General features: G+C 31.5%; 1 protein-coding gene across 10 annotated transcripts in view; it reads left to right on the top strand.

Annotated features, from left to right (window-relative positions):
* Positions 1-12,834, top strand: part of LOC143256443 (uncharacterized) — a 112,926-nt gene that overhangs the window by 48,350 nt on the left and 51,742 nt on the right. For 8 of the 10 annotated variants that reach the window (XR_013031360.1, XM_076513685.1, XM_076513679.1 and 5 more), the window contains 3 exons: positions 6,109-6,175; positions 7,984-8,015; positions 11,553-11,689. Coding sequence is in view for 9 of the 10 variants with exons in the window: in XM_076513679.1 (XP_076369794.1) it covers positions 6,109-6,175; positions 7,984-8,015; positions 11,553-11,689 (236 nt within the window). In the remaining variant the exon portion in view is untranslated. The other 2 variants (XM_076513682.1, XM_076513684.1) reach the window with 2 other exon arrangements.

Raw genomic sequence — 12,834 nt, 5'->3', positions numbered from 1 at the left:
TAAAAATAGCTTTCACCTGTTAAAAGCTGTACGAGAGGAAACCAGTTTCCTACATTAATTTGTGCAGTGTGTGTGTGATTGTGTTTATGTTCGAATCATAATGTCTTCATGAATAAGCTCTTTAATCAAGTCATTTTGACCTGTTTTAATTAATTTATGTCAAAGCGTATTTAAACTTGAAAACATTTATAAAATGACACATCTCATATTGCTAAATAGTTTCTTGAATAACCGCAAGAAAACAGAGGTCTATAAAAAACGGAGGTCTATAAAATTCACGAGTTAAAGATGGGTTTTGTTGCTAATATTTAGTTTAAAGAAGGATTATCGACACATTTTTATTATTAATTTAACATATGCAATAAAACGGTAACGGAAAAGGATGTGTTTCTGCTTATCGAACAAGCTTTACGGGCTCAGCACGGCCAGGTGGTTAAGGCACTCGACTCATAATCTGAGGGTCGCGGGTTCGAATCCCCGTCGCACCAAACATGCTCGCCCTTTTAGTTATCGGGGCATTATAATGTTACGGTCAATCCCACTATTCGTTGGTAAAAGAGTAGCCCAAGAGTTGGCGGTGGGTGGGCGATGACTAGCTGCCTTCCCTCTAGACTTACACTGCTAAGTTAGGGGCGGATAGCGCAGATAGCCCTCGAGTAGCTTTGCGCGAAATTCTAAAACAAACCAAACCAAACAAGCTTCGTGTAAAATATGTATAACACTAGTGTTCGTATAAGTAATTCTGTTTGTATAACCCGATAGATGTTTCGAATTCATAAACCATAATTTTTTTTTTCATCGTTGACCATTCAATCTCCACATTTAGAACAAACCCGAATAATCCAGTCGTTATATTCCGCCTGTCTCCGAAGGATGCATCCGATCCCAGAAAGAGAGGTAGAGGGCGCTGAATTATTCACATTAATTTAAAACATAACTTTTCTGTTACAATAGCGTACCGTTAGGTGGCAACCAAGACAACATCTGGTTTGAGAGTTCGTGCTCTTGCGTAACGGTTGAGGTAAGGAACAAATGGGTTTCGACACGAGCTGCTGCACTTGGTGCATATACCAGTTTTGAACTTCATATGGATCTGTTGTCAGAAGACGCATTTAATTTTAAATGAAATGTAGTAACAGCTCAGGATAATTTATTTTCGATGAGATATATATAACTTGATGAACCGTGGATATAAATATCAGTGTAGGATGCATCGTGTAATGACAAAATATTCTATTTTCTTATTCTTGAATATTTTAGCGTTTCTTGCAAAAGAGGAAGCGAGTGACAACTGTTTGTTTTAAGGTCAAAAGCCTTTCTGGAATTTACCTGACCCAAGTGATTGGAGCGTGCTCGATGTGCGAAGTTAAATGAGGCTATAATATCGTATGTTCTTTTGTATGTATTGTTACGTTCGTCGCATGTCACGATTTGAAATCGTGGGAATTTTGAATTTAGGTATTAATCGAATGTCGATATGTATCATACTTACCAATAAGATTGATAAACAGTTTTCTTTCTTAACACAAATATATTTTAATATACAAACAACAATACAATTTGTATTAACGGTTATTACAAATAATTGTTTATATAAAAAAAGTTTTACAACAAAATTTAGTCTTTATTTGGTACTCACCATTTTATCCACGGTTTACGATGAATGAAATTCTTTGGTGATACATAAGTATACTTCACATGAGATGAATCTAGCTACACGAGGGCTATCTGCGCTAGCTGCCCCTAATTTAACTCTTGGGCTACTCTTTTACCAACGAATAGTGGGATTGACCGTCACATTATAATACCCCCACGGCTGATAGGGCGAACATGTTTGGTGCAACAGGGATTCGAACCCACGACCCTCAGATTACGAGTCGAACGCCTTAACCCCCTGACCATGCCGAGCACATAGAAGGTAAATTAAACAAAATTTATTACATAAAGTGTAAACAAAAATTTTATGACACATAATGTATAAACTAAACATTTAGGATATAAAGTACAAAATGAACAAACATTTAGGATATAAAGTACAAAATGAACAAACATTTAAGACAAAAGGATGTAAAATAAAAAAAAAAGAAACAAGACATAAAGCTCGAATTAGACAGTTTTTAGAGCCTCTACCATACAGTTTACTTTCGTTTCGACATAATTTCCCAATTTGGACCAGTTTCCCTGCATTTTCAGAATAGCTGATTAACGTAATGTTTTGCCCAGAGCAATCTTTCTCCAGTGCAAATTAATTTGTAACCTAATGATAAAGCAACACTACCACTGAAACGACAAAAATTAATATATTTATTTTACATTTTGGAGTATATCTACTTCTTTATCGATCTCGTTCAGTAAATGCAAATAATATAAGCATACAAAACAACATAAAATAATTTTAGAATTATTCTAAAAACGATAAACTTACATTACAAGAGAAAATGTTTTATTGTTTGTTTGTTTAATTTCGCACAAAGCTACTCGAGGGCCATCTGTGCTAGCCGTCCCTAATTTAGCAGTGTAAGACTAGAGGGAAGACAGCTAGTCATCACCACCCACCGCCAACTCTTGGACTACTCTTTTACCAACGAATAGTGGGATTGAGCGTAACATTATAACGCCCCCACGGCAGGGAGGGGCGAGCATGTTTGGGGCGACACGGGCGCAAACCCGCGACCCTCGGATTACGAGTCGCACGCCTTACGCGCTTGGCCATGCCAGGCCTTTTAGTGTCATGAGCTTTAAGAATTACCGCTAAGCAACTGAGGTATTTTGTGGTATTTTATTTGAACTCAAACATTTTATTTTTATCATCGATATTTATAACAAAACAATGACAATAATTTTTAAATTATACCTCACCACAATGACATATACATAGCGAATATTTTATTCATTATTACGTACAATATATTGTAATTCTATATTTGACGTACATGTTCAATAATTTATTTCATTATTCTGCTAAATTGAAAGGAGGTGTCGTTAGTTAACGTCAGGATTAGTGACGTCATTATAATGAATATGGGTTGTGTGGCGGTGTTGTTATGTGTTCAGTCCTTTACTAGTGCGTGAAAAATGGTATAGAAAGTATAACCGTACAATCATGGGTACTTAAGTTTTGCAGTCAGTTAATACCTTGATAAATGTTTCTATCAGATGACAATTTTATTATTAGATTTTCATCTAGTTGTTATGTTTACGTATTGTGTTGTTGCTGCTGTCGTAAATCGTGTTATACTTTGCTATCGTGTGGAGATACCTTGGAAACGAGGCATAAATGTGTTGTTCTTAAAGTACCTAAACAGTAAAGATTTAAGTCAACCTTTTATGACAAAGAAAGTTATGATTGATTATATCTGACTATTTAATAGGTGAAAGGTAATCGATACGTTTAAGACGCTGAAGAAATTGTACTTGTTATATGTTATATGCTTTTAAATATGCCATTTTATATAAATCATAAGTTTCACAATTACCTTATTAAAATAGTTAATCCAAGAGGTTTAATACGTAATGTATTATTATTATGTTTAAAAAATTAATCGTTAAAAACAAATACTGTATAAGAACGTCGTTCATACTTACCTAGAAAGGTTATTTAGCCGAGCAGCTCGATAAATTGATTTTGAATAGATCATTCAAAACCATTTAATTGTGGTAAAAGTAAAGCGAGAAATATTACAACCAACTAAAAAGTTCATATAGTCCATTTGGGTGGAGAGTTCCCAGGTCATAAATTATCTTACTTTCTTGTAATTCATGCTTATGTTTGTTTGTAGGGGCCTTCTTCAAAACATGATTGTGCAAATTGAAGTGTCGGGCTACTGGTTTGTCTGCGTTATAATTTATTATATCTCTAAGATATTTTCGGGTACATTCTGCTAATAATCTACTGGTTTATCATATGTATAATTTTGCACAACATGAGCAAACAATAGAATGTATGACGCATTCCGATGTGTAATTGTATTGATATTTAATGTAAAAACTCGATTTTGGACCCAGCACGGATGTTCTTGAGTTAATTTAAGCACACGTGTTACAACGCTTTATATTACAGGAATAGCCACCAATAATAAAATTTGTCTATTAAGGTGGGTGTTTTAAGGTTACTGTGAACTACATAGTTTACAATATTGGTATTGTTTGTTTTGTTTTTTGGAATTTCTCGCAAAGCTACATGAGGGCTATCTGTGCTAGTCGTCCCTAATTTATCAGTGTAAGGTTAGAGGGAAGGCAGCTAGTCATCACCACTCACAGCCAACTCTTCGGCTACTCTTTTAACAACGAATAGTGAAATTGACCTAACATTATAACGCCCACACGGTTGAGAGGGCGAGCATGTTTAGTGCGACAGGGATTCGAATCCGCGACCCTCAGATTACGAGTTGAACGCCTTAACCCACCTGGCCATGCCGGAGCTCCGTGCAGTGTCCTAAATCAAGTATTTACATTATGGGTCGATATAACTACACATCCAAATGCGTCATATATTATATTGTTTGCTTATGTTGTGCAAAATTTTACAAAGGAGAGAGAAACTAGTAGTTTATTAGCAGAATACACCTGAGAATGTCTTAGAGATATAACTTGTAATGCGGATAAACCAATCGCCCGACACTTCAGTTTGTAAAACCATACTCTTGATCATTTCAAAATACATGTTTTGAAGAAGGCCCCTACAAATAAAAATAACCGCAAATTACAAGAAAACAAAATAATTTTTGATCTTGGAACTTTCCACCTAAATAGGCTAAATGAAGTATTTAGTTTCTTGTAGTTTTTCTCTCTTTAAATTTACCCACACTTAAATGGTTTTATACAATGTATTATATATATCCATCTTTTTCTTTATTTTTAAAACTATAATACATATATAATTACATGTATGTACGTGTACATACACACATCTTTTTGTATATGTTTATACATATACTCGTATATGTGCTTATGTATATATAAAACTATCTGTTGTTTCAAGTGTCTGTAAGCATTTTTATAACATACATTTATTTCGTTGTCACGCGATCTCCGATTTAAAATATTTTCGTTTACAGATTTACTGTTCAGTTAGTGATACCTGAAGAAGGGACATTGCTCCAAACGTTGCATCAACAATAGCATATATGTAGTAACTCCGTGTTTGTTTGATCTTCAACATTTTTCTTTAATGTTAATAATTTGGTTGAGTCCAGAAGAATCCACTAGAGGGCTGTTGGTCTGATTATGTAAAATTGCACGTAATTTGTATCGCGACGTTGGTGCTTTATGACTCGATCGTAAAAGTATGAATTTATTTAGTGTCGGTATATGTTAAGCATGAGGTGAGAACTTTCAGTGGTATCTCACGATTTTAAAGAAGCTGTTTACGTGAATCGAAAATTTGTTTTTCACCGTCTTAACAGCTAGAAATAGTATTAGTATTTGTATTACTACTAGTTTAACTTTTATAATTTAAGAAATAGTATATATGTCTGAACGAAGTCGTTTTGAAGAAGTAGCTCTTAGTGCCACATAAGCATGTAGTTGACCGTTTGGACCGACATTCTATAGTACGATTATGAACTAAAAATTGGATAAAGATTGAGTTAAAGTTTAGTTTATTTTTGGACAAGACTATTATTGTTAATATTAGTATTGTTACTATTTTGTCATTCACGGTGATAATACATTTGATTTCAAATAGTAGGAATACGATGTTACTTTGCTAACAATATCACTAATATTACAATATTAATACAACAACAAAATTGTTTTTGTGGTGAGTTAACTCGGTCTGGTGAAGAATTGAGCTGGCGTATATTTCAGACTAGGCAGTGAAGGTAAGAGTGTATTACATGTTTTAAAAGTTTTTAACTTGTTTATTTATTTCGAGTATTAGACCAGATACACACACCATAAACCTGTCTTTATATCAGGAAAAACTAACAAAAAATCTTCGAAAAACTTAGCAAAGTACGTGTTTTTACATAAGACTATATAAATTAATCCAGGTTTGAGAAGAAACTCATTTGAAATGAAGTAATGATTTTTGATGTTATAAAGTCTAGATATGAACATGATTGATTGGAAATTTCAGTCATATGACTGTCTCATCTTTTCATTCAGGTCCATTCAAACAAGTCCCCAAACCATGTCTGTGAATTCAAACTCTTCGGCAGCTAGTGATAAAAAGGTACATGTATGAATTAATATGTAATGATCCATTTTATATTTGTTCAATAGAAGTTTCTTCTAACTTTCATCTTGGAAGTTTTAATAGTATTCTTGTAAACAAAACTAATGTTTGTTTTTATATGGTCAAAAATTTACCATAAAGCAGTTATTTATAGAACAAATAGTGTCTTAAAAATATTCAGACAGACTGGCCTTTTGTTGAGAATGTAGAAGTGTAAAGGTATTGGAAGCCACTAACACTTTCAATGGTATTTTTTTGTTAGTACTCTTGTGATAATTTATGTGTTTTAAAATAAGAAATAAAAGTCATACTTACTTGAATTACTTTAGAAAGTCTAAAACCTGGTTGATTGGAGTGATCTCTTGTTATTTGCTGGTTATTAACACATCAGTTATCTTACTTTAACAAATGATGTGCTTTTTCAGTCTTAAAAATTTAAAAACATTTGTATTATTAATGAAATAAACAGTGAAAGATTTCACTTCTTATTTGAATTTTTTTCAGTTATTAAAATGGAATGTATTTTTTTAATGTGAGGAAATAAGAAGGAATTTAATAAACTAGTGTTACATCTACACAGATATTGAAAACCAGAATGTTCTAAATCATTTTAATTGGAACAGTATCATATTCATGATAAACATGGTTATTATTCATAAACAAAATTACCAAACATTTAGTAATTATTGTTGAATAATTAGAAAACATATTTCAAGGTTATAAATTAAGCATTAATATAAAACTCGTAATTTAAGAATTATGTAGTACATAATTGTCAAATAGTTGGTACATTTATTTGGTAACTTTAAGCATCTGCTATTGTTATGTTTATGAAAAATATTAAATCACAGTTTACTACAGTTCATGTAGGCCCAGCACAGCCAAGTGATTAAAGCACTTGTAATTTGAGAGTTGTGGGTTCAAATCCCTGTTACACCAAACATGCTCATCCTTTTCACTATGAGGACATTATAATGTGATGGTCAATCCCACTATTCATTAGTAAAAGAGTAGTCCAAAAGTTGGCAGTGGGTGGTGATGACTAGCTGTCTTCCCTTTAATCTTACACTGCTAAATTAGGGATGACTAGTGCAGAAAGCCCTCGTGTAGATTTGCACAAAATTAAAAAACAAACAAACATTCATATAAGGAATATTATTGCTAAATGTATGTAACATTTGGCTACGCATTTTTTATGTATTACCATCGTAATTTTTTATCTGTAACTTTATGTGAACAACATTTGTTAAGAGTTGTGATAGATGAAAATCAGATAAACATTTTCTTTTCAACCATGTTTTCATCCTTACGATATTATTCAACCCTTCCTCTTGATGGATTTGACTTTATATATTTTTGTACAAAAAAGTTGATATAGAAATATATGGGTATGAACTAACAAACTGCAATAGCCATGTACGAAACACTTACTATATAGAATTCTGTATTTTTTCAACACATGTTTGGGGAGATGGAACAAAGTAGTATTATAAAATATTAGGTTTCAGATTCTTGATTAAAAATACATTGTTATTTCAATATACTTATTTAATAATACAAGTTTTACAATGAGTGACATTAAGTGTGAGATGGAGCACATGGATTGATTCATGATTTTCTATTAATGATAACCATATTTTAATACTGAGTTTGAATTATACATGTGTTTATCAGATTGGGTTTACTTCACTTGAGTGATTGACTCCTCGAGGAATGTCTGTGGATTTGTAATAAGATAACGTGGATGTAAATTTAAAATATTCAAGTGTTGTTGATTGATTTATTTATTTTTTTACATTTTACAGTACAACAGTAAAAGAAGTTATGGATATATTAGGTAAGATAATACTGCAATATTTTCTTTTAAAAGAAATATTCTTTTTGAAGCACATTTGCCATGAAAATGTTTAGTACATATATACAAAGATATAAACATATGAAGTCAAAACATACCAGTGTGTCATTTTGGTTAGTGTGATGATGTTTATGTATATGATTTATGTGCATATATTGATATGATTCATACATCAAAATAAAAAATGTACATTAAAATCAATACACAATTAAAATAATTTCCAAGTAATGAGTCTTCATGTTTTGATGTGTCGCACGACATCTTCAAACGGTGACTTGTATTTACCACACCTTCATATCTGGAAATAATGAAATTTGAAAGGAATTATGAATTATTAAATAGAGATAAAATTCTGGTGAATGTTTATAAGAATGTGGCGAGACCTATTCTGATGTTTATGAACATGTAGACAGGCCATGTGATATTTAAGAAAATATAAAGTATGAAATTCATTGCTTGCAACTTTGTTCCTGAAGACGATGTGAGACGTCGAAACATGAAGAGTCACTATTTTGAAATGATTTTAATATTGCATATTTATTATTTTAACATTATACACAAGTGCTGATATATAAATATATATATTTAAAAATGGCTGGTATGGGTAGAGAAAGCACTAGTAGAGGGGCGAACAACATCAGGTTAACAATGACCGAAGAAGTTCAAAACGTTGTTCGCTCCTCAACTAGTGCTTTCTCTACCCATACCAGCCATTTTTACATATGTAATTTTCCCTACAAGTGGATTTTCTCATTATCTTGAAATATATATCATGGGTTATGTATGTATATTTATGAGTATGTTTAACTTGCCTCCCCAGTATCATTCATATTTTTATTTTTGTGCATGGCCTTCATAATGCATGAAACTAACAGAATAAACAATTCTGTTTATAAGAGATATTTTGTCTTTTTATATAGTGCACCAGTTTTGACAAATTAAAACCCAGATGCATATGGATAGACATGAACATTAATTCTTTAATGATCATTGGTAAAAAGCCTTGGAGGTAATTAGGGATATAACCAAAACTTTAAAACCAGAAGTATATGAATAAAACTACTGAAGTAAACCATGTATTTTTATTTCTTGTTTAACTCGTTTCTGGTTAATCAAAATTCTTTATATATAGATTGGATCATCATTTGTATAATTGTTTTCTGTCATCCAGTTTATACACTGTTGTCATGCAACTAAAAGATTTCAAAATCACCAGTGAAGAAAGCTTAGTGTGTCTAGTATTCCTACTGACAAATTTCCTGATTTAATATAAATTAAAACTCTGAATAATGAAAGTCTATCCTCCGTATTTGGTGTGTTTATAATAATTGTTTTACGTATCTTATGATCCTACTTAAAAACTACCATAATAACTTGCTTATTATAAGTAGTTATCTGTCCTGTGATCCTACTTAAAAACTACCATAATTTGTTTATTATAAGTAGTTATCTGTCCTGTGATCCTACTTAAAAAGTACCATAATAACTTGTTTATTATAAGTAGTTGTCTGTCTTGTGATCCTACTTAAAAAGTACCATAATAACTTGTTTATAATAAGTAGTTATCTGTCCTGTGATCCTACTTAAAAAGTACCATAATAACTTGTTTATTATAAGTAGTTATCTGTCCTGTGATCCTACTTAAAAAGTACCATAATAACTTGTTTATAATAAGTAGTTATCTGTCTTTTGATCCTACTTAAAAATCACTGTGATAACATGTTTATAATAAGTAGTTATCTGTCTTTTGATCCTACTTAAAAATCACTGTGATAACATGTTTATGATAAGTATGTGTCTGTGTTTTGATCCTACTTAAACATCACCGTGATAACATGTTTATGATAAGTATGTGTCTGTCTTTTGATCCTACTTAAAAATCACTGTGATAACATGTTTATAATAAGTAGTTATCTGTCTTTTGATCCTACTTAAAAATCACCATGATAACTTTTTTATTATAAGTAGTTGTCTGTATTTTGATCCTACTTAAAAATCACCGTGATAACTTGTTTATTATAATTAGTTATCTGTCCTGTGATCCTACTTAGAAAGTACCATAATAACTTGTTTATAATAAGTAGTTATCTGTCCTGTGATCCAACTTAAAAATTACCATAATAAATTGTTTATAATAAGTAGTTATCTGTCCTGTGATCCTACTTAAAAATTACCATAATAACTTGTTTATAATAAGTAGTTAGCTGTCTTTTGATCCTACTTAAAAATCACCATGATAACATGTTTATAATAAGTATGTGTCTGTTTTTTGATCCTACTGAAAAATCACCGTGATAACATGTTTATAATAAATGTGTCTGTGTTTTGATCCTACTTAAAAATCACCATGATAACATGTTTATAATAAGTATGTATCTGTCTTTTGATCCTACTTAAAAATCACCATGATAACATGTTTATAATAAGTATGTGTCTGTCTTTTGATCCTACTTAAAAATCACCATGATAACATGTTTATGATAAGTGTGTCTGTCTTTTGATCTTACTTAAGTCACCATGATGACTTGTTTATAATAAATAATGTAAAAGGTGCTGTAATTAAACAATTTGAGTAAAACTAATAAACTAGGATGTAAATGTATAACAGATAAAAATGTAATTATGACTGAAGGTTTCAGGAGCACCTAACTGATGAATCAGTGTATTCCAATCATCATAAGTTTAGAGGGACTGAAGTATTGTATTCTTACATTCCCAAAGCAACTTGTTTCTTTGTAGGAATTTCATCTTTCTAGCTGGCTTTCCTGATCAGGAAGGTTTGGTTCTTCCACATTAGTTATGATCAGTGAAAGTGAACGTATTGCATAGATTAAATAAAACAACAACTTATAGGAAGTGTAGCTTTACATGAGGGAAGGTATACATCCTGTTAAGTTTCTCTTTAGCAAATGTAATTTTGTTTCATTATTTTTGTCACTAATTTAAGTTACTGTGTATAGACTTGACGTTACGCATTTACTAGTTTGTCAAATGAAACTAACTTCATTCATTTATAATTACTTTTTGATTTGTTTAGCAAGCTTACTTTTGATAAGAAGCTTGATATTAATAATTCAGTAAGAATAGGAATTTCTATGTAAATAGAATTAAGATATTTTCACTTTTATTTCTACTGTTTGTAGCAGTACAAATACCATTATTGCCTGTTTGAAACACTTATACTTAGAAAATATATTTGTTAACTTTAGGGTGTGTTTCTTGAGTAAACTGCCAAGTTCCATACATCATTTTTATCTGTAGCTCTTTTCTAGGCTGGTGTATTAATGTAATAGGAGAGTTTTTAAATACATTACCAGTTTGATCTCTTTACATGCTGGATGTGCTTTTAGGCTTAAAACCAATATATTATAAGATAACTCTTGGTTACATCTGTACAGACATAGGGTAGTGTCAATATTTGTACAACCGGTATAACATAATTTTAAGCACATACATTCTTGCGACTGTAAGTTTTAATAAATTCTAGAAAGTTTATGTATCATGCTTGTTTATTTTCAGACCACCAAATATACAACGAGACAGCCAGTCCCAAGTTACCCTAAAAGGTTGGCTTTTCAGGTTGGAAGGAGGAGCACTGAGACAATGGAGGAGAAGATGGTTTGTCTTAACGGACTACTGTTTGTTTTATTACAGAGGTGATGCAACTTTGGACAACTAATTTTACATATTTCAAGAAGTATCAAACTAGGTTGTACAGTGTCTTCTTTTGTGAAACATCACGAGACAAGTAGTTTTATATTCCGAAAACTAAAAAACAACTTAACAACAAAGTTCATTAAGCCATTCACATTATTAAAATAATGATGGTAAGGAAGACATTTTAGTCTTGTAGACTTGCATTAGTTTCTTTTTATGGAAGCCAGGTCATAATTCTCTGATACAGATCGTCACTTCCCTTCTGATGATGTGAAATAAAGCTAAAAGAAGCTCTCATGCATTCAGTTTTTGAAGCAAATTGTAGGAATGTTTCATCTTCTACTAGAAGGCTTCCAGGTTTTCTGATAAAAATGTATAATTTTGTGTTACACAATGGTCATCATGTCCTCTTTTCTCCCATGTTTTCTCTCACACACACACACACACACACACACACACACACACACACACACACACAAATTTGTGATATACAGTGCTTGTGAGTCTGTCTTTGCTTCCATACTCTTTAATAAATTTCTCACTGCTAGCATTCTTTATACACTGTATGTGCACAGACTGAACTGCATAATTTTAATGACAGGCCAACACTGTATATTCTAATTTAAAAAAAAAAATTCTAATTTTACTGAATTTATATAGGTTGTTATAAAACATTAGATGTATTATTTCAATCACTTGCCTATTCATAAGTTCTGTGGAGGATTTTATATTGAATTTTGTAATGAATCTAATCTCTTGGCATTCATCCACAAAATCTATATTTTTAGGCTTTCCACCAAATTTCCTTGCAGATTGGTAGTTAAATTCTTGCCATGTGGCTGAGCAGATTGGATATCTGTTATATGTTGTATGCTGGTTTGTTTTTGAAACATCTCTTAAGAATGAACTATTTTTCAAAGTTTTAATAGCATATCTGAATTGGAAACTTTTGCTCAGTCTTTCTGTTTTTTAAATCTTCATCTCGGTTTTTTTGGTTTTTAGTTGCAGCAATTGTTTTGTTTTTTGTACGAATTTTAAATGAATATTATTTTTCATGTTTTGATGTAACTTATGGGATTCAAGTTTTTATTTTCCAACTCGTTTGTATAGACTAATTTGTATCCTAAAGTTGCTTCCTGTTTAA

The sequence above is a fragment of the Tachypleus tridentatus genome, chromosome 7, assembly GCF_004210375.1.
Source record: "Tachypleus tridentatus isolate NWPU-2018 chromosome 7, ASM421037v1, whole genome shotgun sequence".
NCBI lineage: Eukaryota > Metazoa > Arthropoda > Merostomata > Xiphosura > Limulidae > Tachypleus > Tachypleus tridentatus.
The sequence above is the reverse complement of the archived record's forward strand: the minus strand, read 5'-3'. Positions and strand labels throughout refer to the sequence as shown.